This window comes from Dromaius novaehollandiae, chromosome 2 (assembly GCF_036370855.1).
Source record: "Dromaius novaehollandiae isolate bDroNov1 chromosome 2, bDroNov1.hap1, whole genome shotgun sequence".
Classification (NCBI taxonomy): domain Eukaryota; kingdom Metazoa; phylum Chordata; class Aves; order Casuariiformes; family Dromaiidae; genus Dromaius; species Dromaius novaehollandiae.
The window spans coordinates 155,583,925-155,611,811 of NC_088099.1; the positions used below are offsets into that span (position 1 = coordinate 155,583,925).

The 27,887-nt window shown below is 44.8% G+C and overlaps 1 protein-coding gene across 1 annotated transcript in view; it reads right to left on the minus strand.

Annotated features, from left to right (window-relative positions):
* The window catches only part of ENPP2 (ectonucleotide pyrophosphatase/phosphodiesterase 2), a 71,606-nt gene extending 61,897 nt beyond the window's left edge, over nt 1-9,709 (minus strand). The window contains exon 1 of the mRNA XM_026110124.2: nt 9,661-9,709. Within this exon, the coding sequence (XP_025965909.1) occupies nt 9,661-9,681 (21 nt within the window). The 5' untranslated portion in view covers nt 9,682-9,709. The remainder of the gene's footprint in view (nt 1-9,660) is intronic.
* Nucleotides 9,710-27,887: the final 18,178 nt, after the last annotated feature.

Here is a 27,887-nt window from a genome sequence, read left to right on the forward strand (position 1 = left end):
GACGAGAGGAGCAAGTGTCAGCTGAGATCAGCCCGGGATCCAGGCCACAGTCATACACGAGGTCCAAGAAACCTGAATGTACAGCCCCAGAAAGGAGGTGCGGTGGAGCTGGGTGTTCAGGAAAAACTACCCAAGAGCTGCCGAAGGATAAGGGATCTGCATCTGCTCAGCTTGCAAGGACAACGCTGAAGCACAAAAATATGGTAGTGGAGACGTTCTGGTTACCCGAGAGGCAAAAGGCTGTAGCAGGCGGTAGCTTGCAAACGGCTGGCAGGTTGAGCTGGAAATAAAAAATTACAGTCTAACCATCATGGGTCGGAGAGGACACAGCTGTGCTCATGGATGTGCTGAGGGGATAGGCAGGGTATGGAGGACAAGGAGCCCTTAGCCACCACTAGGATCAGGATGTCCCTTCCTCAGGCTGGTCAAACCGCAGCAGTGCTGACAGCAGCTTCTGCAGGTTGCTCTGCGCTTGCGTTTTGCCGTGGCGGTGGCTCCCCGGTGGCAGGTGCCGACCTGACCGGCCAGGGAGCCGCACAGAAGCGCTCGCCACCACACCGCGAGCCCGGGGGCCCCACGGGCCAGGCTGCACTCACAGAGGTCCCCCTCCACGGCACGCGCTGGTCCCCAAGGAGGGCCCAAAACATTGCGGGCAAGCATAAGGGCTCTCGGCTTCCACCAGGCAAGCCGGTCAGCTGGAGAGAGGAGATGGGTTTTCGGTGACCTGAGGAAAGCGCTGTGAGCTGGAAAGCACGTCTCCTCTCCCAGCGCTTCTACGGCTGAGACACCATTTGGTCTCTCTCCCCGAGGTGTTACGCCAGCTGCCTGTGACCCTCACAGCAGCATTAACGCTAATCCGACATACATACACATTCATCATCTTCAAAGAAACAGCAGATAGCGTTACACTTTTCCAATTAAATTGCCAGTCAATAGTCTTATTGTGAAGAAGTACTAAAACGTACTGGCAGTTCACAACTGTATGTCTTACTTTGGATAAGCATATATAAAAATTCGGGCATGCAGCAGAATGCAAACTATCCCATGAGGGGAAAAAAAAGAAAAACACTTATTTCCATATGACATGAGTGAAACATGAAACCAGGAAAGCTGATAGGTGTTTTTAATGTAGCCGGTGCGAGGCCATGTCTGTCTGCAGCTTCCCAGCCTCGCTTTGCGCTGTTGGGACGTGCCCAGCATCCCGGGAGGCCACGAGCAGCTCTTCAGCTGCCCTTGAGAGCACCACAGGCGCGAGCTGGGCCGGCCTTGCACCGCCAGCGAGGCCGGCTGCCTCCAGCAGCCCAAAGCTGGGAGTACTGCTTAAAGACGCAACAAAGCGGGTACCCTAGACTTCAGCTAATGCTCCTGTTTTATTTCTCTATCTTGTACATGCATCCTTTACCATGTTTAATTTTTTTTTCCAGTTCAGCATTAGCTGTGACCTTCCTGGGTGTATAAAACTTCGTGTGAGGACATCTACAATAGTCCTTTAACATACTACTTAATCTCCTATTTAATCTTATCTACCCTCAGCCCAAACTCCATTCTGGCACACTCTTCAAACTCAAGGCTTGTTTATAAGGAAAAAATTTCCAAGTGCTAGTCTCTTCCCTACAACTAAAATGTGGATATAATTAATACGGATTTGTTTACTTTTGTATTTTTTCTTTGCCAAACAAGTGTTTGTTCGTTTTAAATCTCTTTTTTAAAATATGTCAGCACTTGGATCAAGAAAGAAATATTTTAATTATTATTTTTCTTCCTTCTAGTCTAAAAACCCACTATTTTATAAATAGCAAAATCCTACTTTATTTCAGTTTAAAGAGATATGCCACTATGAATACCCGTTCTCAGATCGCTGGTAATTGGAGTGTTGGACACCCATGCTCTGCAGCACCAATACTTTTTCTGGGGAAGAAGCAGAGTGGGATGAGGCTAGGACGAAGGATTGCCCCACATCAACAGAAGGGGATGCCCTCATTTGGGCACATCTTCCTTTTGTTTCTATGTTGCACGAGGAAGCACTTCAGGACTGAAGAAGGGGCTGCTCTCATAGGGACATACAAGCGTCTGTACCTACGAAAGCTTTTTCAGCATGATAAATGAACCCCTGAACACACGATTGCAATGCTGCAGTCCAGGGACGGGCTAGGACAGTGCTGCAGTTAACCAAAAAAAAGGCTGTGGACTCTCTGGGGCCTGAACCGACCTCACATGAATATAAGGCTGATTCAAGCTCACAGCTATTTTAGTCGTGTAGGGGCTGCAAGATTGCAACACTAACTGCAACAAGTCCAGCATAAAGAGAAGGAACTCCTCTATTTAAAGAAATCAGGACAGCTGACAAAGAAGAAAGGTCCTCTGAAAACAAAAAATATAACAGTTATTGAAAGTTGGCTGAACTCCCTGGGCCGGTTCACTGGACAGCCCCACGGACACTTTGGCAGAGGAGGACATGACAGAACCGGGCAGGCTGCTGCAGGAGAGAGGGGCAGGAGGACACATCTGACAGGCTTGCTTCAACCTGCAGGCTCGCTCTGAGGGCACTGCTTTATGGCTGAGAGACACATCTTTATGGTTTGCAGAAGCTTAAGCTACCTCCAGCTGCTGGGAGGACTGAGGTATCGGAGTGACCTGGAAATACCTGGCTATTCTGCCCTTGCCCTTCAGAGCAGACGTAAAAACAGCTGGAAGAGTCCCGGTAGCAGAGGGCTGCCAGCAGCCCCCGCAGACTCGCTATTCCTCGCCTCGGCCCTGTGCGCGCAGTCGCCTCCCTCTGCACCCCACTGTAGCTCCTAGGGCCACACTGCGAGTCAAAACAGATCGAAAAAAAAAACCCTTCCCATCACAGGGTTTGGAAGCCGGACGAGTTCCCCGGTCTGGCTCGGAGCCCTGCAGACCGCGTGGCTGCAAGAGTCCGCGAGCGGCGCTGACCGAACCCCACGCGGTGCCACGAGGAAGGGGCATCGCGGCGCATCGCGGGGCATCGCGGCACCGGGGTCCGGCGCGGGCAGAGCAGGGACAAGGCAGCTCCGCTCCTCCCTCCGCCAGCTGCCTCCGAGCAGCGGTGCCGCGGCTCCTGCCTGGCTCGTGCCGCTTCGGAATAAGCATCTGCGTCAGCCGTCCTTAATGGCAAAGTACAAAAGCTTAAAAACAATTAATTACTTTTTAGGTCATTTCAGACAGATGGGCCATTTTCCAAACATCACAAATTTTCCCAAGCTGAACTGTGTCACCACTACTGTAGTCGAACGCCAGCTTTTTTCTGATTACAGCTGAGTGCAAAGATGACAAATGTAAGAACAAAGGCAAAAACATCCTGTTGGAACAGTACTCCCTGTTTTCTGAGGGTGAGAAAAGTAGAAATGACATTTCAACAGCGAAGCAATGTGATCCTTTGCTGGACTCTTCTTAATCCCATATCATAATGTGTAACTGAATAAATTTCAGGCTCTGAAGGAATGCAATATAAAGTGTGGAGGAAAGTGCTACTAAGCAAAAATATGCAGCTCCACGCTAGCATGGCTCTGGAGCCTGCATAAAGATTATCAGCTTTTTTTTTTTTTGTTGTAGATACATTTTTCACCTTTGTAGCATAAAACTTTGGAAAGGAATAAAGGCAGTCATTTTTTATGGATTAAACAAGTTGACTGTAGGGAAACTCTAGCCACTTAAATATTAATAGATCTCCTCAATGTATTAAAGTAAATAATCTTACTGAGTTTTGTTTCTCTGATTCAGCTTTTTTCCATCTAACTATACGAGATTTTCAGAAATAATCTTTTGCTCAGTTTAATGATTCCTGACTGCTGTACAACACAAGCAAGTTATACTTGCTCAGCCCTTGCAGAAAAGATACGTCTGTTCCCCACCCCAGCAAACCCCTTTTTCAAAGCAGACAACAATAGAGTCGCCTTGAAATGATGTTTGTTGAAGCTCCTCAGGGCAGAGGTAGATGTTCCCAGGCATTCACAGAGCATCTGGCATAACAGCTGGGGCTGTTTAAATTAGTGTCCCTCACTGGTTGTTGCCACTCCATCTCCAAAATGCAGCATCCAAACACCGTTCAAGGCAATGTCTGTTCCAACACAAAGTAAAAAAGACTTGAGTAAACTACAACTCCGATGCAGAGCCTCCATAGAGACACCTCCTTCTGCAGGAGCTGACCACCCTCAGCTGCATCTCCACCACCCACCTGCACCACATCTTGCTGATCAGTGTTCCTCCAGCCTCATCTGGAGGAATGCTATGATTAATTCACTTCTAAAAAAAAAAAAAAGAAAAAAAAAACAGCAAACTTTGGGCAAGGGAGCAGGGATGGGTGATGGAAATAGACTGGGAGCAGCAATATCTCATTCAGACTTCAGCTGTGCACCCGAAGAGAAGCAGCTCTACCCCTCAGGCTAACCAGGTTCACTTTGCACTGAGAGCAGAAGCATGTATGTATTTCCTCCGAGGTAGCTTAAGCCATTACAGCTGTTTCAAAAGGGAATATCTACCTATAATCTCACTCCTACTTGTAGGCGACCTGAGCATGCTGAAACAGCTGCTTGACTTTGCAGATAGTTTGGCAGGTTTTTGGAGGGTACCAGATTTTGATACCTTCTGACAACACTAGGAAAACCTCTGCTTTCATTAGTCTGACACATTATGAATTAAACAACTCCAAAAGCCCCATCGAAGGCCCAGGCAACAGTGCAGTCAGATCACAGCACTGTGCTATCGAGCCAGTACAGAAGGCTCAGAGCAAAGGCACAGATGTTTTTTGCAGAGGCAAAAGCTCCAGCAAATAGACCAGGGACGATAAACCAGGCCAGCAGCGACTGCCGAGACAGCACAGAAAATAAAGGGCACCCACTGTACTGTTACAGTCACTCCGTGGGGAAATGCTGGATGAGCTGGGCAGAGCAGTGGCAGGGCAGAAGAAGAAATCTCGCAGTTGGGGGTGAAAGAAGAGACAAAACATGAGAGTGAAGCTGTGGAAACTCCAGCAGAGGGAATTGCTCCTTCCTTTTCTCCTGTGTGGGGGATCGACGGGGAGGAAACCATCCTTGTGGTCTCTGGTCAACTGTTAAGGCTCCGTTTTGGTTATATGCTGCTGCACAATTCCAGCATAGGTTAAGGGACATTAAAAAATTAGGACTTATGCATCGAAGTTCTCTGGTCAAGCACAGACGGCCTAAGTAATGGATTCTTCTGGGATCAGCAGCTAGCTGAGGTTTGGACCCTTTGGGATGTTCCCTTTAAGAGAGGACTTAGATAGCGAGATCAAGTAATTCCTTGGTACAATCCTGTCGTTCACAAAGAATGTACAAAAAAATGCTGTTTCCCTGAGCGCGGAAAGGAATCCTTTTGTTCCAGATCCCCAAAAGGCGCTTAACGGCTTCCAACACTTATCCTGAATGAAGGGCCATCAGCTCCAAGGAAATTTCACTGGACTTTATAGCAGCACTCCCTTCCCCCGTCCCCCTCCAAGCCCTCCGTTGTCTCCTGTTGTCTCCAGTTTGCCTGTTGTCTACCCTGGCTCCTTACCCATAGGGTCCACCCTGCAGAAAACCAGAATTTCCACGTGAGCCAAGCTTAATTATTTAGAAAGATTTGTTTCACCAGGACATTTTCACCTCACTCCTTCAGCCCCCAAGCCTGACCTGGGGGAAAGATTAATCCCCCAGTTTCTTTGCTGCTGCCACAGCACTGGTTCCTCCCCACCAGCCTGTCCGGGCACCAGTGACCCCCATCAGCCCTAGGCCCCTTCCCAGTTCTCCTACCCTGGCCAGAAAACCAGGTGTCCCATTCATCAGCTGCACCAGGCATATACAGTTAGTACAGCTGAAAAGGCTGTTCTCCAAGGATAAATACACAGCAAGTGATTACACATTTTGATGATAGTAGTTTCTACCTTGAAATTCTCTTTATGCTCTTTTGCCTTTTTACTGCTGCTTTTCAGGAGTGCTGGTGCTTGCTGCTGTACCAAAACCTCAAGTTTCTGCCTCAAGAACTCGCACTTAAATGCGGCAGTTTGGCATTTTCTGAAGAGTTGAGCCGGTGGAGTCAAGTCGCTGAGGACACATTGCACAGGGTAGTATTTGTACGCTGTATTCCTCCCCCCCGGCTTTGCTATGCTATCTGCAAAGTGTCGAGGAAAGTGTTCAAATCCTGTCCCAGGTCTGCACAGGGCTCACTATACAACCTGGACAGATTCGCTAGGGCAGCCCCGACAGAAATACTCTGCCTGTGCATTCGGCAGTATATCACACGCTAACTCCGATTCGGAAAACTTCTGCTATAGCATGGAAACAGCAGTAAAATCACCCTTTTTTCAGGTCTATATGTACTGCCCCTTGCAAATTATTCACGCCTGGCAAAAGAACGATCTACTGCATTAGCATGTGCTTATAGCAAGCGGATGGACTCATCCTGGCATATCTTCTCCCGATGTAGTCCTGGCTAAGTGTAGTCTGCACACAGCGTAGCTGGGCAGCATAGCAAACGTGCCCTAGAGCTGTCCATCTACCTGCTTTTTGACAGATGCCAATACAAAACCAGAAGCTTGAGATTTGACATTAGATTAAAAAACCTGTGTGAACAAAGCGGTGTTACGCAGGACGGTTAATACATGCCGAGTTCTTCGAGTACTACAGAGATGAGAGGAAGGACCTCAGCTGAATGCGCTATTTAACAACAAGCAGCAAGAAATAAAGGACCGCAAAGAGAATAAAACAGGAAATTGCAGCACTGGGGATGGGATGTAACTGCTGTGGGAGTGAGGATTTCAGAAGAAAAATGGCAGGAACAACTCTGGCAGTGTTCCACAAATGATATGCAGGCTCCTACACCCGATGACACGGGAGGAAAAAATAAGGTTATGTTCAAGGATGAGTTCCCAAGGCCTCAACTATACACACATACACACACACACACACGCACACACAACAGCTAACAAAGAGGAGATAGCAGCAGAGATGGCTTCTGAAACTAGAAGGCTTTCAGCTTAAAGTTTTTTAATAGCCAAAGCATACATAGGAACAGAAGTTCAGAGGGTGCAAGTCCAGAAGCGTGTAACGTTGTGCCTTGCGTGCATAAGCATGAGGTTGAGATCTAAGGCTCCATATGCAAACTCTCTGCAAGAGAGTGGGAAATTATATAAAAAAGGAGAGAGCTTAGAGATGAAACCTGATGTACTTTACAATAAAAAGAGAAAGAAGGACATAAAGTCTCCCACAGAAATGAGAAGAGAAGGGCTAGGCACAAATTGCACTAGCAGAGGAGGCAGCCGGGGGGACACCGTTCTGTCCCTGTCCCACGTGACAGAAAGACGCATCTGCAATGGTATAAAAGTTCTGTTTGGCTCAAAGAGGGCTAGAAGACAGGGGCTGAGCCTGCCTGCTATTCTTTTATATTTTTACTTTCTTTTTTATCCTATTTTTCACATACAGCACAAGCGACTGGGATTTCCGAGCATTTCTTCACGCTTGGGAACGATATCACTATCTGGAAATAAGAGGCCTGCTAGGACGAAGGGCCATTTACCACAAAACTTTCTAAGGGAATTTAATCAGTACGCAACAGCAAAATATTTCTCCCATTTTCATAGAGCCCCTCTATTTTTGCTTATTTACATTTCTTGGTATACTGAAGCAACAGTTTGCCTGTTCTCTGTCACTCTAGACGCGTGGTGCGCACACGGTTTGCAGGTTTGGAGGCAAAAAAGGCTGTGAGATCCCTGGCTCTGACACCTGGCAAACACGGTCACCGTTCCCCCGCGCAGCGAGCCCACGGGAAGGGCGTGCGGAGGCAGGCGGTGCTGCCTGCACCCTGCTCCGGCTTTGCACAGCCCAAGGCACCGAGCTGCAGGTCTCTCCATAGTAACAGGTCTTTTTCCACTCGTGTAAGCGACCTCTAGGAAGCATTCGCTACCTCCGCTTCCCCTTGACTGCGCGCTGGCGCGTTGCATCTGCCACCCCTGGAGAAAGCCGGCAGCGGGACCACGGTTACTGCAGCTTGCAACAGTGGTGCTAAGGCACCTTTAGCTGTCTGGCATCCAAACTCAGCGGGCGTCCTTTACGGATAACTGGAACCCTCCTTGCTGCAGTGACTTTAAACTCCCAGTATAACCATCGTATTGTGTCCTCTGAAATGAGTGAAGATTTTGCAGGATATACGTTGCTATCCAAGTGGCATACTGCCTTGTTTCCTACACAGGCCAGCGGCTAGGAGGAAATCTTTATATGGCTTTGGGCTTCGGGAGAAACTCCTTCTCAACCCAAAAACCTCTTTGGCCGCCCCTGAGTAGCTCCGCAGGTCGCCTGTGCCCAGCCCCTGTTCGAGGCAGGGTCAGCCTCTTTTTTTTCCTCTTTTTCCTCTGCAGCGTGCTGTGCCCCGGCCTTCTGCGCTCTGTCGCTGCTCCCCGGGCGCAGCCGGGCCTCCCTCCCTCTGCGTTTCATGGCCTTGTACGCGCTGCACCGCCGCAGCAAAGGCCTGCGAGGTTGTTGCAAACTGCAGGGAGGGGAAAAGGGGGCTGCGGCACTGGGGAGAGCTGCTGAAAGAGCCCTGGCACCACTCTGGTGCTGCGGTCTGCCAGGCAAAAGGAGCAAGGCCCCTCTTCCTGACAGAAAAGCTCTATTTCGCCGGTTTTGAACCAGGCACGTCAATGAACCGCTTCGACTCGCAGCGCTCGACTTCTCCAGCGCAGGCTGGGGGTCTGCAGGGCGCACAGCGCCTGATGCAGGCTGAATGGCAGCTTCCCTCGATCATCACTAATTAGGAGCAAATCAGGATTAAAATCAAAACAAATCAGAAGCAAAGGAGACTCAGAAGAGGAACCCAGTGATTAATATTTCAAAATCAGACTTACCAAAATTGTTACAATTCCCATCAGGCACAGGGGAACTACAAAGGATGAGCTGTTTTAATAACTGCATGTTTTCTTGGTCTCTAATCAGCGCTTTGCGCCTGTGGCACAGGGAGTTATGAAAAGTTAACAGACCCTTGAGGTGTCACTACTCTGATTAAAGAAATTCATATGTTTGCCTTGGAAAAAAGGCTTAGGTAGAAGTGCCTGTAATGGGAACCTTATTTAGACAGATTGCCTTTAAGCCGAACACTTTATTGGTGACAGTCTAGACAGTGCAAATTTTAATACAAATCAAAAGCCAAATGACGTGCAAGTTAAACTCATAATTACTTATTCCCATAACACTGACACTGTAGAGGGTAAATACAAACAAAACACCATCAGCTTCACTTGTGTCTGGACTGGGTGCCAATTTTAACATCGCTATAAGGTAAACTAGATATGAAAGGTAGTTTATATTAAAAGGATTAAAAGAGAAGGCCGTCTTCGTAATGCAGCTATATAGAAAGAAGAAGAAGCTGTAATAGACTCACTATGTTTTTTAAGAGTATACATCTCTGTGCATCAGATAGAAGCCCCACTTGGATTCTGAACCAGAGGGCTTCCAGCGTCGCCCCCCAACACGCGCTGAGGGGACTTGCAACTGGCACTTGGCAAAAATACATTGGTGCCACTTCATAGCCTCGCTTGGCTTCCAGTTATACTTATATTGCAATGACATTTATATCGTAATTTTATCTACTTAAGGCTGCCACAACGCGCTAGAGAAAACACAGGGGGTGGAAGGGAAGATGCTCCTACCGTACCAGCGGTTCTCTTCCCTCCATGGCGGGAGCCGGCGGAGCTCGGCGGGGGCCCTGGCAGCTGGTCTCGGCGGGGAGCGGGCGCGCGGCTGCGGCGCGGCGGCCTCGGGCTGGCGCGGGTGAAGTCAGGGTGCAGCTGCCCGCGCCGGACAATGGCCCCATTGGCACCGGGCTCCGAACAAAGGCGCTGCTTTCGGGGGGGATTTTATACCCACGCGTGTGGCCCCTGCCTGAAATGACTCTGTGGAAAGTGTCCCCCCGCCCCGTGCCGAAGGTCTGTTTTCAAATGCAACCCTCTGATGCGCTTCCTTAATCTTTTTTTCTGTTTCTTTTTGCCGCAGATGCCTCCGGAGGGATGCGTCTCGTGCACGTAACGGGGCGGTCGGCATTCTTTTGAATCGTTTAATAGAGCTGCTCAGTTATGGATAGGCTTATTTTCTTCACTTTCAAAATCCTCCACCAGGATTTACAAACTGGAGTGCTTTTATCTGGGTTTAGGAATTTAAATACAAAACCAGAGGACCCTGACTTCCAGTGCGGTGCACCGAGCCATCCTCCTTCCAAGCCCAGGCCACCCTCGCTGGAGCACACAGAGGCTCAGCTCAAGCATGCAGATAAGAACCATCAGAGCCCTTGGATTTCTGATGGCTTTGTGGGAGAAAAAAAAATCCTAATCAATCCCTCTACTGTAAATGTGAAGTCTAAAGTATTTTAAAAGCTTTCTGTTTGACTGCATTTAAAATAGAAGCTGTCATTATTTAGCATACATGAAATCCAGATATTTCTGCAGCTAGGCTGGAGGGGTGAAAGCGGAGCTTATTACCCTCACATTGGAATACTACAGCAAACACACTGCAGCTGTGGCAGGTAAAAGCAAGGTCCTTTACAATGACTCTTTGTTACATTATAGGGAAGGTTGATAGCAAAACATGTCATTAAGGTTAGCCAACATTTTCCATTGGAAGGTCTTAATTTTTGTTGTTTATAACATTTCCACTGACCATTTTCACACTGGAAAAACTGGGGTTATTTTAAATCTATTTTTAATTTAATGAAAAATGTCACTTATTTTTGAGAACAAGACAAAGGAGGAATAGTTTGCTACGCCCATGTTAAAACTATTCCTCTGTCCTTTCCATAAACAGATCTAGGGCTTACACACCCTGGAGCAATGGATTGAATTTTGGTGGATAAGGCAAGAATGGTCTTTAAGTGAATACATTCCTCCATCCCTATGAAATTCCAGCCAGATTTGGTCAAGTTATCAACCTTTAAGAAATCCTTGTGTATGCACAGCACTTTGTGCAACTCGTTTACAGTCAACGGTGGGGCTCCCTGAAGATCAGCTTCACCGAGTGAGGACACCCTCCCAGGCCTCAGGCTGGTTCTGAGCCCAGAGCGCTCCCCCACAGCGAGGGGGGCACCTTCGTGCCTGCTGGCAGAGGGGACGCCTTGACCCCAGCAAATTATGCCCCAAACAAAATCAATCCTCTCGGTCCGTTCACCCTCCATCTGCCCTGCTCCCCCAAGCCCCTTCCCTTACCACCAGTTCTTCAGGAAGTTCATGCTGAAAAGGAGGATAAAATCAGAGCTTCGATGAGCTGCTGCTCAGTAGGTGATCCTGTATGATTTATCATTCTTAAAACATGATTTCAGGTATTTCTGCATGTCAGATCCAATCATTTTAGACACAAATCCAATGACAGTTATATAAATACTAAATGTAAGCAATGTTTTTTAACTTAAATATTTTGCAACGTCTAGAAGCAAAATAACTGAGCATCTTAAAAACAACAAGGGAGCAAACAAAGCGTGGAAGGAGGAGGAACAAATGAGCAAGCCAACATACGAGCTCCCCGCCTCACCGCAGGCTGTTCTCAGCACTGTGCTTCATCACATCGGTTTGAATCCCTTTTAAGAGAGGGTGCCTCTCACTTCCCTTAGGAGCTAACAGGCAGCATGTCAGGTCATTGGCAACATATTTTCCTTGGATCCCCATCTAATTTTAATCTAATTTTTCAAATTTTTCATTTCAGTTTATCACTTCTAATTATTTCTTAGCCAGGCAAAATACTTCAGTTCTACAACACAGGGGGCTTAAACTCACTGCCACAAGTGTTGTGCTGAATAAAGACATTTTTACATAACAAACTAAATACTTGCAGTGTTTATGCAGTATCAATATCTGGAGACAATCACAAGCTTCCACACTTGGTCTCCTTAGCAGCACCTAGCATTATTTAATATTTCCCAACACAGTCATTGTGATCTGTAAACATTTTAGTAGACGTTTTCCCCTGTTTAGCAGCACAGCATGTTCGGTCACGTGGCTATGTACTCCTTTGAGTCATCCTCAATTAAAATGAATCTTCGCCAGCTCCTTCCCATTCTGTATAAACAAACCGAGGACACTCAGCAAAACAGACGCCTGCTGTCCCTAGATGTCATTGGAGCTCGACTTAGATGCTGCTTCTTAAGACTTAACTAACACAAACTAATACACTTCCACGGACGGAAACCACAGCGGAGAAGCTGCTGGGAATACCCTGCAGCCTGGCCCGGCCGTGGGCCAGAAGGGCACCCGGCAGCGTCTCCTTCCCCTCGCAGACACCGCCAGGGGAAGCCAGTGTCTGTCCTTAAGGACCTACAAGGCAGGCAAAGGGTTTTCATCATGGATTTTGACCCCTAAACACATCCTTTAGATATTTCAGTACCCAAGGAGCTTGTTTTGGGAGCATTGGAGGAAGTGTGTTCACGTAACAAGGTCTGTTCTAGATACTAGTAACATGTTAAGGCCATTTTTAAAATTTAATGTCTGACTACTCACTCTGAAGAGGTTCTTCAGCCTCCTTCTCCTACTCATCCAGGCAGTTGCTCACTGGACTTTTAAACAGTTTGCTGGGGGTCGTGCATTGCCACTAGCACTACGCTTTTATAAAAACAGTGGCCCCAGCAGCGTTTTATCAAACGGCCACTCCTGGCAACAGATCTTCAAAGAGCGATGGTCGGAGCTATTGGATCTACTGTCAGGACTTGGCTTTAGGCAGGAGCAAGGTGGAGTCTCCTCGGATCAGGGCAATGCTGGACATATACAGGAATATAATTTTTGCACTTAGGAAATTTTCAGATGTGACAAGAAGGTACTTCCCATTTTAAGGAGCAAACCAATGGGACAGACAGCAGATTGCAAATTTTGGATGCGGAATTTAAAATCTACTGAATATTTATTTTTGTTATGCAAAACCTTCAAAACATTCAGTCTAATGAAAAACAAAGCTACAGGTTTCCAAATATGTTATATACAGAGATTATAAATGAGGAACTTGATTGCACACGAAATGCATTGACTTACTGACGGGCATAATTTCATGCTTTCATATATAGCCCAGGACAGGGTATAGGGGAAGCTTAACTAGAACAATAACAATTATTCCTTCTGTTTCAGGATGCAGAATTTAAGGAAATGGCAATGGGTAGGACTGAACTCTGCAGCAACCTAGCAGAAAAGATTATATGGTCTTATTTTAAAGCAGATGTTCTCATCAGAATCAGAGAATCTGAACATCTCTTGATCTTGTGAAGCCAGAGGGAGTAGCTACATATTTAAATCAGACTCTGTATTGAATACCTATATATGGATTTCAGGACCTAACATTAAGATCCTATTTTTAAAAGCAGTGTTTACATATGCCACAGCCTGCTAGAAATAAAGGCCTTTTGAACATTACTCCTTTTAATCCCTTCGTTTTCTGCATTCATTTTTAAACAGTATAGTTGCAAATAAATTCATCAGAAAATTATACTGGCAGTTATATGCGCCATGGAAAGTATGAAAAACAGCACTAAAATCAACCACAGAAAAACAGCGCTTCAAAGAAGTTGCACTGTTGATAGGAGGCGATTGTGACTTACAAGAAACATACAGCCCCTCCTACGATTAATCTGTTCCATATTTGATGATTGAGAGTGAACTACGGTTGAAAAATATCCCAGGGGATTACTTAATGTACTGCCTAGTCCAACCATCCATCCCCTGCAAAGTACAACCTCATGCGGTTTTGCTTCATTAGGAGCTCCTCTGCAGCTCCCATGCCCCAGCTCAGTTTCACCTCCTGCAAACAGGTTTGAGCATGAAGAAATGGCTTCTGTGGCCAGAGCCGCACAAAAATATGTAATTCTGTACGAGCATTATTCCATGAGCTGAGTTAATGGAAAAAAAATATTCTGGCTGAATACCTTCTAGGCATGGCTGGAGTTACCCCTTCTGAAATCTGAAGGGATGATGTGGTGTAGTATCTCTAGCTCTGCTTTGGCATGCTTTCCTTCTCTTAACTCTTAGTTTACAGTATCAAAGCTGCACAACAGCTTTCCTCAGACTCCAAAGGTTTCCTGCTTCTGTTCAAAAACAATTTTCCTGCCATGAAACACTGTTTCTTTTTTTTTTCCCCAACACAATTTGCCCACCAGAAGGGATGCCATGGTATTCTTTATCCTCAGTTTGTTCAAAAACATATCTTCACTTTGAAAAGTCATCAGATCCAGAACTTTTGGCAAGGACTTCTAAAGAGCCTCTGGCAAAAATTTAATGCTCTCCTCTTGAGCTCTGTTAATGATAGCATATGAGCCTATAGGCAGCTATAAAATAGCACAGCTTTACAAACCTGAACCAGCTTGGGATCTACCTCCTCAAGGGTATCTACTGCAGTGAGTTGGGATGAAAGAGAATTGGCCATAAACTGGAGTTGTGAGAAACGTGTGCAGGGAAATGGGGTATGGATATGTGAAGAACCGTAAAGATCGTTAACTAAAGTTTAGTTCTCCCCTGACGAGCATGAAAAGGCTCTGCGTGAGCCGAAGGGTTCCACCTGGACAGTATGAACTTGCTGAGATAGCTCGAATCCTTTATCCCTTGGACCATCACACAGGGTGCTCCAGATCTAGGATAAGGTCAAAAAGGGGCCGTAGGGGAGAGTGGAATATCACTCGCATCAGATAGGATCCTAGGGGTTTCTTGACTCTAAAACTGACATCGTGACTTCTTTATCTACTTTAATACTGTTTTCTATGCTTCTTAACTTTCTCTTCGCACACCAGTGTTCCTGCCCTAACCCAAACCCCACGCCCTATCCTGAAGACCGTTTTTGTAATCTACTGTAGATACAGGTCCACACCTCACTTTGAAATTCCTGGTCTCATGCAATACGTGCAAATTCCACATCCTGAATGATATGTACAAGTTTCTTACATGAAACAGTAATTCACAAATTTTTAACAAGTGACCAAATTAATAAAAAACCTTCAAGAGATCTGACATGCTTATGCCCCAAAAGGAAACACTGCAAATTTCAAGGCTGTTCTTGTCTGCTACAGAAAATCCCACGTTGAAAGAAAGCTGTAAAGGTTTGAAGAGAGATATTTCACTAGGAACCAGGAATACATTGACAAAATTAAAAGAATTGATGAAACAATATGACAGCTACAACCCCCCCCCCACACACACACACAAACTGCATCTTTTTCACCAAATTAAATGTGGCTTTTCCTTTTGCTTTTGCACTTCAGTAGAGCTGGTTATAGAGTCCTTCTGTCATCTTGGTCTTGCCCTACTCTTCAGTAGGTTCCTTTCCTCCTATTTCTCACCAAGCAATACCTCCACCCTCCAGGTACACCAAGGCTCTTCCCAGTCCCCTACTCCCTCTGGAACCTCCTCTCTCCTCTGACAACCCTTCAAAGTCTTTCCCAAATGGGATGGCAAAAGCGCTACTGTGTAAGTCACTTAAAAACAGACAGGACAAAATACTTAAGAGTGTCCTATAGGGAAAACCATCCTTTGCTGGCAAAAGTAATGCACCAGATAACATAACTCCATAGCCACAAATACGATCAACATACCCTGGAGAGATGAGGAGTGTGGAAACGGTTAACAGGTGAAGGGGTGATGATGACCTCCAAGGGGTCCCACCGCAGCACAGGCGTTGGGCGCACAGATGGATTCACAGGTCACAAGGGTAGAGCAGCCTTCAAAGCACGGCAAAGGATTTTGACGACCCAGCAGCCTCTGTGCTAGCAAGGCCCTGCTTTTTGTCCCATGGCCTTGACATGGCTTGTGTTTTCCATGCAACATTTGTAGTTCAAGATCAACAGGTTAGCCACGATTACCATGGTTTCTGACTTTCATAAAGCCCAAGATTTCCAGGCAGAGAGTAATAAAAGAAAGTAATAAATGGGAGAGAACTTAAAAATATGAAAGTTTGGGGGGGTAGAGGGGGTTGGGTTTTTTTTGTTTTTTTGAAGAAAAAACAAAAACAAAGACTTTCTTATTTCTCATCAACTTCCACTGGCATATAAAAGCCAATTCAAGTGAATGGACAAGTCATACTTGAATTTCCAATCCAAGCCTTCTTGATGTGCCTTCTGAGCTTCAGTCTGAATAGACATTTGATCACAGTGACGGCCACCCCTGCATGAAATGCATCAGCTCTGGGGACAAACCGAGGAGTTCAGTTTTGGCCTCTGCAAAGAGGAGCAACCTGAGAAGGGAATGCTCTTGGGCTACGCACAAATGAACCAAGATCTCTGACTTGAATTTCACGTATAACTACTTAAGACTTATAATGTGACTCCAGTTTATTTACAAAGCTTGGTTTATATTCCTGCTTATAATTTATGTTCTGCTTTTGATTCCTTACAACATCTGTGTCCTTTTTTCAGACCCCCCTGCATGGTTTTATTCACTCACGCTCTTAGAGTTTCATTTTCATTCTAATGTTTTTGTCATCTAAATTGTTTTTATTATGATGTACATCACACTGAGTGCTCTGGCAGCCTGGGAAGGGTGTCTTCTAAGAAGAATAAATTATTGGCATTAATAACAAAGCATAAAGCTTTTGAACATTTGGTTCCAACATGGAAGGATTCTCTCTCATATGGGAATCATGTGGAGGATTTATTTGTGGGGGAACTTTTTCTATTATTAAGATCTAACAAAGCAGTATTTTACTGAAGGGTTTTTGCTTTTTACTTGTTCACTTTGTCACGGTTGTTTCAAAGCTGTGCTGCTGCTTCTCATTTTGCTGCAAGGTACCTATATGCACACGAAGGCTACACTGTGCGGGTTTTGCTTTTAAGTTTTCAGTTATATGTGTATGTGTTGCGGTGGGGGGTGTTTGGGCTTCTTTTGTAGAGAAGGATTAAGGTAAGGATACGGAAACCAAGGGAAAAGTAGTTCTATAAAATAAATCCAGCTATCCCCTCTGTAAACACATAGCAACCAAATATACAAGTTATGACAAATTGGTTGGCTGTGTTCATGACTGTGTTAGCGCTAAAAGGCAAGAGCGCTGTAAGCAAGAGTTACAACATTTGTTTGGACCTCCTTGAAAAGTCTTCCTTTCAGTAGGCTCAGTCCTGCAACATAAGCAATTTAGCTCTCATGAGTAGCCCCATTGACTGAAAACGGGGCCTGGATTTACAGGGTCACCTAAACCAACAGAAGAGTTTTGAATGCAACTTTTTCCCATAAGTCACTTCCCATTATACCCTTTTGCCACCTGGACTCCATCTCCTTAAATCTGTTTTATTGGTCCCATATGCCTTTATTCAGCGAAGTGCCCAAGTGCTTTGATGAAAGGGAAGGGACGTAAGCGAGCACTGAACTGCTTTCCTGAGCTGGTGCTGCAGCCGCAGCAGATTAATGCCTCCTTTCATATAGCCTCCTTTCAAATAGCCACGGCCCCGCGCTGCATGCAGGGAACAGCTTCCCGCTTGTAGTTCCCCAAACACGCTCGCTTTTTCTTCCAAAGCCTCTCCTAAAATCTACCGCCTCCTCCAGCTCGCACCTTTGCGACCTTCACCACTGTCCCTTACACAAGGGCTCCATTTGCCAAGGACCGTTCAATGTTCAACCCCACCACCAAGGAGTAGTCCCCGGCCTGCCCTGTGGCCAGGGTCTCACCCACAGCCAAGCCCCCTGCTTCTTCCACCCTCCTGCTCCCTTGGCCACCACCTTGGCCAGAACTGTGGATTTAGATCAGATTAACTCATGGTGAAGTCATACCCTAATTAGGGAAGAGACAGCAATAGCTCCATCTACCCTTCCTGCAATATATCGCCATACAGCTTCTCTTTTACGTCTACATTTTGTAACGCAAAAAATATTAGAAAACATTTTAGTGTAGATTTGCCAAAAATAATGGCAAATTTTGCACCTGGATGGATCTTCAGCAGCATATACACATATTTCAAAGCACAGTATATATTAGCTACACACCTGCTTTTAAGTTAAAGATACAAACAGTTTGATTACCTAATACTCGAGATCAAAAAATGAGGGTGGGAACTGTATGTTCACAGTGTTTGACTTGAACTCAAGCGACAACACTTGAAGGCTTTTATTGGTGTTTGTACTTCTCAATGACAGGAGTCAAGGTAAAAGCAACTTGATTGTTTCTTTTTATCACTTTCCAGCCACGGTACAAAAACAGGAATCACTTAATTACTTCAGACACCTACGGGGTCAGATTGGCAGCAGCGAGGAGCTCCGAGCCTTTTCCTCGTAACTGATGTCATGAAAAACCTTGTGCGTTTCCTTCCTCACTGCATGTCACACACAGAGATTTACTGCTGTGTTTTAACCACATGTCAGTGAGTTGTTCAAAATTGAGAGCAGCAAATTTGGAGACTTATCTGTAACATAATTTTCCTACTGATAGGCTATAATTTATAAGAAGTGTTTGCCTATTTAATTAGCTATATGATGAGATGAAATACCACAGAAAAGTAGGTAAGCACAAACTGAGACATGAGATGCAGCTAAGATTTCTTAGCTGTACCATGCTGCCCACAAACAGCAGCAAATAACTGTATAAGAATATCAAGAAATGGATGTTTATTTGTGTGTCCTTAAGTTACGTTAGTTCTTTCAAGACCCAGCAATGACACCTACATGAGTTTGCTTTCAACCAGACTCCCGAACTTCCCAGCAGAGACAAGGACACATACACTGAATTTACATTGGTGATAAAGTTGACTAGTTTAGCCACTGTTTGCTAAACAAAGGGCTTGAAAGGCATTTCTCCAGGCAGTTTTCATGTTCAGGTCTTCATGGAAACACAAGCCCAGCTTGGGGACACAGAGCTGTGCTACCACAGGAGCACAGAGCTGGGCACTCACCTATTTCCCCAAGCCACCTCTGCAGGAGAGCAGGGAGAGAGGCCCCCTTTCCCCTTTGGAGCCAGAAGCAGCATGTGAAAAAAAGAAATGATTTCCCTGAAGAAAAAGGGGTCCAAGCTGCAGCTTTGCTCACCTTCCATGTTCACAGGACAGATTGTGGGTCTGGAGCTGATCAAGGTGGTGAGTCATGAGAGGGAGCCAAGGAAGAGACCTGGTGGCAGATGAGAGCTGAGTATCTGCATTTTCCCTACACAACGTTTCTCCTCGTCTCTTGACACCGTGTGCCTTACCAGCCCCTCTGCTCTCAGCTGCTTTAGCAACAGGCATGCCAGGGAATGGCACAGCAGGCACAGAAGACCTCGCAGGATGTCCAAGCAATATCCAGAACCAAGGCAGGAGAAGAATAATTTCTTGTTACCGTAGATTTTTTTCCTCTTGTCTTCTTCTCCCAGCTGATTTCTTCTCAGGCAAAGAAAGTTCAAATGAAGCTAAAGCGGTTTCAACTCATTTTTGGCATGCGCCCAGAGCATAATCTTCCTCCATGATTCAAAAATCAAACTTTTCATCAGGACTTTGGGCATTTCCAGTTTAAATTGCTGTAATCTTTTTCTGAAATATATCCATGTAGCCAAAAGAGCATATAAAACTTAGACACAGCAGCAACCTGCCAAGCTGCCTTCAGCTGAGTTTCTTGTTCCTATTTGGAGCTTGCTTTTATGGATCATGATATTGAGATAAGCATTTGTGACAGACTCCATTAATAAAAGCTGTTAAGCTGACTCAGAAATTTCCAAGAATGTCTTCATCACAGCTGCCTTAGTTTCAAATTAGGTTTGTTTGGTTCATCTTTAAGGTCTAGTACAACTTCATTCATCTAGGTCCTTTACTCTTAGTAGAAGTGTTGATATTCTGACCACCCCTTTGGCTGAAAAGGTGTAAATCCTTCCGGTTTGACCTGCTGTGCCTCTTATTAAAATCCCAGCCATAAATTCGTCACTTCAGAGAGAGAAAAGCGATTAACTAGCCTAGCAAAGCCTAAACCAAATAACCAGGTGACAGGACTATTCCATCTTCTTCTTTCCCTTCTAGCCCCACTAACAGTGATTTCCATTAGTTTTATAACATTTAGCATATAAGCACTGTGGTGCAGGAATCTCGTTTCATCTCTTGTGAAGAGCTCACAGCACCTTCAGGCAATATTTCTTATGGAAGTTACAAGCTTTCTCCTGCTAACAGGATTTTGCTGTTTGAGCTTATCAGTTGTAAAACATATTTCAGGGGAGTAATAGGAATTTCAAAGCAAGCAAAAAAATATATTTAAAAATACAGCTTTTCAGGGTATCTTCCAACATCTTAAAGGAGTGGGAGAGAGCGCACTCTCGTCTTGTTTCTTCCTCAGCTGACCTGTAGGACATTCGGGAATTCCCGAAGCAGAGCAACAGGCCAGCTTATGTACAAACACAACACGTGTATAGCAGAAATATAACAAGTAACGCATTTTTAAAATCTATTACTGAAGCATGTACTCTCCAGAAGAGTTTCACTCCCCTATTAATTCAGCTCACTCTTCAGCAATAGGTAAAAACAACAGAATCAATGTGGAACTGCGTAAATAAATAAAGAGCAATAATAGAACTTGCAAAGGGTTCTGAGAAGGCGTTGTCTTGCTCCTGCAAAGCTACGGCCTTCTCTCTCTGATCCCTTATGTTTTCGCCATTCATCCAACGTTGGAAATAAAACTAAATTGTTAAATCAGAAACTGGGGAGTAAGCCAGGCTGCTAAGCCTGGTCTATGAAAGGACCCCTCTGTCCATTAAAGGGTTTTATGGGGACTGCAGACAGCAAAGCTGTGTCAGCCTTTCAAGTCTGTCTTTATCAGGCAGATCTCCTCCTCCTGCGCTGCGGAGGAGATGCCGTGAGAGGCTTTGAGCCCCCGGCTGCGCTGGCACGGGGGAGCTCCGCTGCGCCTGCCCCCCACCCACCGCACCTCCGGGCTGCAAACCCTCCGCTGGCGCCGGGAGCCGGCTCTCCTGCAGCACGCGCTGCTTCGGCACCCGCCGCCCTCTGCTTGCAGCGTTTCGTACACCCATTGGAGGGATGCAAAAATAAGATACCTGTAAGAAGAAAAAACTAAGCCTCTTTCAGATTGAGTACCTTCCTCTTGTTCTATAGGTAGGCTATTTCCTTCTCATTTTGTTCATGAAAGACATTACAACAACAATTAAACAGAGTAAGGAGTTTGTTTTTGTTCCTGGATGATTTGCCTTAGGTAAATTGCATCTGAAGAGATTAGTCCTATATTGGCTAATAAGTCAAAGGCTCAGTGAGCAAAGGGGGGGAAGGAATCCCCCTAGAAGCTGCTTGTTAGGAGACACACCGCGAGTAATCCCCATACCCTGGAGGAGCACCGGCAGCGCGAGAGCACACCCGTAATGCGAACCAGACCGCATAACGTGAAACAGTCAGCTAGCTGGGTGAAGCAGTGATCTGGCAAACGTCCTGACGCTCCTTGCCATGGGATTTCCGGATAGTCATGGTGAAAGTAAGTAAACATGCCTCATTAGAAATAAGGTTAACAACAGGCACAGCAGTAACACACAGCTGCGCCATTCATTAAGAAAGGGGATTCCTTCCTATGCCTGACACTAAATCTTCCTCTCCATATCGTGCCATGAAGCAACTTGGATACGAACTTCATACAGGGTTTACTTCCATCAAAATACTTCTGAACTGGAGGTAGAGCACTTTGATGGCTGTGTTTATCTTTCGTAACAAAAATGCGAGGTTCCCTGAACTAATGCGTACCCATTCTCAATGTCTGAAGAGTCGACTGGGGAGCTGACTTTTTCTGGCTCCCAGGCTTGTGCAATATCCATTAGACAAAGAAACTCTGTTTCAGAATTACCCCGTCCTTTCTGGGGTTTTTCAAGCCAAATCAATTTCCTCACCTGTAGAACAAGAGGGTTAATGTATGCAAAGGACTTTGAAAGTTCGCTGTGCAGGTTGCAATTGCTATTGTCCACATAACAACTGAATCTTGATTTTTTTGTTTATATTTCATAGGAGGACCTCCTCCCATCCCCAGGGAACGTGAACTGTGCAGAGCAGAATATTGTTAAAAAGGGATAGCTCATTCTGTCAAGAGGGACATTCAGTCTCTCCAGTACAAGAGTAAAATACATAGTCATTTTATAAATCTTCAGCTCCAGAGCTACTAATACAGGGTTCCTTTAACATCTTCAAACTTGGATCATTAGCCTAATGTGATATCCTAATGCCCAACCCTTCTATCTGATTAACTACAAAGAGATGTGAGCTTTTTGGTGACACCAGACTTGAAGGGGGTTGACAATCCCTCAGATGGGCAACTAACAACAGCAGTTGTATACAAAGGTTTGGATTTTTGGATACAACAGCAGGGCCTAAGGGGAATATTTCTACATTAAAGTCAATATTTCAGTCCAAAACTTGACATCTCCAAGATGCTAGAGAGCTTTCCAAAAACAAGACCATCACTCAGAGTGTGACAGGGGCTTCTAATTGTTACATCATCATCTCCAGCAGGCAATACTGAATTTAAACACAGAACACTGGGGTTTGACGCAGCCCGAAAAAAATGCTCTACTAAGCTTCGGAGAGGATGTGCTAAATTTGGAACACTATCCAAAGAGAAAACCAATTATTTTCACCAGAAGTCCATCTATTGTTTTCCAATGACCTTAAAGCATGGCCATATAACAAGGGATGGTAAGTAGCCAGTGATGTGAATTACATTTCATTCCAGCTCCGATATTGCCTGTCGGTGAGCGACCAAATACTGAGGAGACACATGGTGTTTGCCATGCAGCCTAACGGTGGAAGGGAACCTGCAGTACGGCTGAAGGATAGTCTCCTGCCTTCTACAGGATTAGCTCCTGGCTGATCGTGTGCTTGTCTTCCACCAAGGGCCTGCTCAAGAGAGCAAGTGATTCTGTGTGTTGCAGAAGATATGAGTGTGCTAGCATGGTCATCTAGAAATGCATCACTCAAAATGTACTCCAAGTCACCCAGGCCATGGTAGATCTCACTTCTGCTGGAGTTTGTCCTCTAGCAAGACATGGATCCATGGCTCTGCTGCTCCTCCTCCAGCATGTCCTGTTTATTTAGGTGCTCTCTGTACAGGGACTGGTGCGGTAGACCCTTGTGTCAAACTATATTGTCCACAGAACAAGCAGATTGTCTTACCTTGCTCCATCTGCTTCCCCACATCAGTGCCACACTGCAAACCAAATCGGGGAGCTGTTCCAGATCAGAAATTTTGAGCTAGCTTCGCTCAGATCAATTCTGCAATGCGGCTAAGGAGAAAGGGGCATGGTACCACAGCCTTGCTGTTTGTGCCCTGCAAAGCATGGTGGGGCGGCAAGACCAGCTGGACAGAGCAGCCCAGCACTGTCACTGCACAGGGACTTGTGACTGTCTTTCATAATGGAATGCCACTCAAAACCCTGGTCTCTGGGCTTTTTCAAGAGATGTCTTTGCAGTAGTGTCCAAATGGTTTCCAAGATACTGCCACAATACTCCTTTGAGATAAGAGTAGCATTATCACTATTTTCAGATGAAACACAGCATCATTAGCAAACTATTTCCACTAATTTTAACAGCCTGCCTTAAGACTTCAAGAATCCCAGATTGTGAAATACATAGCGTTAGATAGCACTACTACTTCCAATCGAAACCACATTTTGAAAGACGTGGGCTAATTCATGGAGGGTCAGGTCGTTGATGGCTATTAAATATGATAACCCGGATGCAGCCTATAGCTCGGGCAGTTCTTAAACTGCTAATTGCTGAAAGTTGGAAATGCTCACGCAATAGTAATTCTCTTTCTCGTACTGTTTATTCAAACATCTTGTAATAGGCACTACCAAAGACTAGCTAAACTGTGTGTTTAAAGCCCTGTTATCTCCAGCTGGAGCCATCGAGGCTCAGCAGTTCTGTGAATCAGAACTGTGCCTCTCAAGCTGGGTGCTTAACAGAAAAGTTAAAAATGACCTTTTCTGAAAATTGTAGTACAAATGACCTGGCAGCATCCTGTAATAAATCTGTCTGTGGAGACACAGAGACAGAATGCAGCTTTCCAGAACAAGTTGCAACTGCTCTGAGCATGACCTGATTTCTCCTGTGACCTCCTGCCCTACTCAGGACACTGCTTTGGGATCATCTCATCATTCTTTGATGCCAAAGGTCTGCGTAAGGTTGCACAGATGGCCTTATTTCCACTTGGACTGCAATCTTAAATATATTATTCAAAGAGAACACTTTGTGGTATTCTGCTCTGTTTTAGAAGAGCAAAATAGAAGAAAAAAGAGCAAATTCTAGTCCATGTCAATGACAAGATGCATGTTGACACTCTCATAGTTCAACAGCAGCACCGGAACATACCAGCTCGGGCAAGGTAAGAGCCTGGCAACTAATAGCTGTTGTATATTGTTATCCTTCGCGTTGACTGATATTTAGTGAGGAATAAAGCATGTATTTTAGCAAAAACAGCTGCAAAACCTACTGACAAGGAGTGCCCCTGAATCTCTGTTTACAACCCCAACTGAAGAGGATTGTGCTCCCAAGGAATTCTGTTCCAATTCTCATTGTTTTTGCCCATTTCCCCTCACTGCTCAGCTTCTCCTTGCTGCTGCTCCCTCACATATCTTCTCCTGTCTTCTACCCTCTGCCATCAGCTTTCTGCTCCTTCTCTTCATTCCCTCACTCCCTGAGCTAGTTTAAGTTTCCATTTCACCCATTTGACTCAACTTCACTGGGGGTCAGTCTAAACCACCAGACTTCACTCTGGAGTGGCTGAGGCCGAAGCACCCATTCCCTTCTCCTCCTTCTGCCATGGGGGCAGTGATTTTGTGAACTGTTTCAGCCAAAGGTCATTTCTTTGCAGTGGTAAGTCTCACAGAAATTCAACAGGGCTTAGCTTTCCCCACGCTTAAGTCTCTTCTGCAAACTGGGCAAAGACTGCTAAATCATGTGGATGTTCTGGGCAATTCTACTCCTCACGTCTGCTGAAAATGTTGAGTCTTTTCATTATTCCATCCAGGGAGATGTTAGTGGATGATTCAGGGAGCAGATATATATAGTTGCCAGCCTCTTTGAGTTGACGAAGTCCAAGAAAAAGTCCAAGAGATGATAAAGTTGAATAGACCTGAAAGTTATCCAACGTCTGTAGTTTGCATTCAGTTCCCTTGGGAACACACAACACACACTGAGCAACGGATTCCAAAATATTAAGAAATAAGCTAGCGTGTAAGAAAAATAAGGATCTCCTGTTGAATTAAAGAGTTAGGTCATTAATGCTTGTTCATATTACATTACTCACACTTGAGAGACAAATAACTATCTGTTGCCTCACTAACCCACATATTTATTTGAACAAATATTTCCCAAGAAGTAGGAGGAGAGAACCATTGCAACAGAAAAGTTCTATATTATGGCCTTATCATAACAAGCCAATTCACAGTGCACTGATGTGTATATCGTATATAGGCATCCATTGTAAAAAGCTATTAAGCATATCTCATTTTACAGTGCTGACATGCTCGTTCATTCACAGAGGTCATTAGCTCACAACAGCTCCTCTCATTTCCATACGCCTTTCCAAGGTTTTGGTACATTTCAGAACCAAACCTTAATATGAGCGTTATTAACTCCGAAGAACGTGACCAGTGCACATTTAAAATTTCTGGCAATTTTATATATGTGTGTATATATACATAAATCCTGCAATCATTCAAAAGAAATTTTATTTAAAAAAATCTACAGTCTCCAAATGGAAAGGGCCCTCCCCCCCCACACACACCATTTTTAATTATCTACAGGGTATTATAGACTGTTTGATGGCATATACTGATACCCTCCACATAAAAATAATCCTATCTCCCCATTCTGCTCATCATCCCAATGGGCTTTAAAACCTTGCCATCCTGAGCAACTCGTGTCTGAGGCTGCAGAAATAATCAGTAAAGAAAATGGGGGTGGGGGGGGAAGGAAGAAGGGAGACACAAGAGCGTGAGAGAAGAGGAGAGCTTGAGAAGTGACGGGGTGTAAGGTGGTCTTTGTCCATCCAGTGAATTCAGTTTAAGAGCAAAACCGTTTGCTTTCTAGTGTCCCTCTCCCCCTTCCCCTGGCAAGGCGCCTGTACAGTCTGAGCAGACACTCAACGTTTCCTGAAGAGCTCACCTAAACAGCAGATGAGGCTGATGAATACATCAACTGGAAGACATGACGCAGAAGAACGAGGGACAGGAGGAAAAGTCCTGGCAGTTATGACTGGGTGACCTTATGTGTTTTCTTGTATACTTTATTGTGCCTTCCTGAAAGGACAAGCAAGTCATTGGCACACAATGGGGGATTTTGGCAATAATTTGAAGCAGGAGAAGGGTGTTGCCTTGGCAGAGAGGAACCAGAAGCACCCTCCCTACAGATGCAGGGAGAACCGGCCTGAACAATACTGGGACCCAAAAAGCTGGGATGATCATCTCCCTCTGATTAATGTCAAAATATTAGGTAATAGTGTCAAAATATTAGGTAATAATAATAATACATGCAAAAACTGGTCATCTGGAATTTCTGTTAATAGCAATAGCTTTGTGGATGCTTTATAGTGATTCATCCTCACTTTAAGGAGTTTCTTAAAAATGCTTTAAAATTTATAGCTTCTCGCTTTTTCCCTAGTAGAAAGAGGTCCATCAGGAGATCCATCAGAAGTTCGTTCAGGAATCCAGGAGATGGAACAGGATTGTCCCAGCCTGAAAGTCAGGGCAGACTGCATCTTCCTGTGATGCCTGGGTGGAGCCCCTGCCATAGTTAAGTGCAAGACAGATGAATAAAAGAGAAAAACCAGCACTCTAACTGGGGAATCTGGAAGGGGCTCTCAATAGCCGGGTAGTATCTGCTCTGATTGCCTAAAATTGGCCCAGTGTCTGGGGTAGGTACAGCACATTTGCTCAACTCACAGAGCTGTGATCAGAAATAGTCATTCATAAAGAGGCAGCTTTTCTGTGCATAGCAAAAAAGCCAATTCCTGATTATTTTTCTATTCATTCGAAGCACACACAGGTTTAAAGTACATTCAGTTTTTGTAATAAAGTCATAAATCACATATTTACAAGCTTTCTCTATTCTTAATAGCATCAATCACTAAAGAGAACTAAAAATAAATAAAAAAAGAAAATCCAAATTGTTTAATAGCTTGTTATATTATAGATTATATAATAGCTTGTTAGATGACAGGTCTTCAGTCATGTTAAAATGCCTGATTATACAGAAGAAATGGAGCTCTTGCTATGTTCTCAACACTACAGAATATAACATTCAAGGAAGAGTGGTCAAAAATTAAGAAGCTATTACATGTTATATACATTATTAGTGTCTCGTTCTCATTTATAAATGCCTTTTTTCCCCACAATTGACTTGTTGAACATTTAGTGAAAAGGAGTACTGCTTCACCTGCTCTCTCCATACTATTTTACGTAGGTTTTCATATCTCCTACATCACAGCAATAGCCACCTATCAATTCCTTAAAGTCCTTTATCAGTTATCCTACTTGTTACAAAATAATTTCCTTACCTTTTTGTCTTCTATGGGGAGGAGTACAAAAAAGCCTTGTTCTTGCTTCTCCTCTGTGTCTTGTCCTAGCTTGTAAGTGCTGAGTGCTTTATTAGGCATCTGGAACATTTTCAGTGCTGTAAAAACAGACTTCTAGTCTTAAAAATCTCAGTGTGAAAGCAATTGAAAAGTGTTCAGCATTTTGAGATGAGGCAAGTACTCAGAAACAAATATATGAATGCCAGCAGTTTAAAACAACTGTGCGCCCTTTGATAGAAGCATTTGAGACAGATTAACATTTTCTATCCATAATGCTCCAAACACAGGTAAAAGCAAGAAAGATATTACTTGCAAACTCTGTGACTGTAAGAGATCCATAAGGGATGAGGAACATCTATGCCAGATCCTCAGAGGGAGTTAATAAATGATAGTGGCCTCTACCGGCCACTGAGCTGGGGACAGAGCTCGGAGA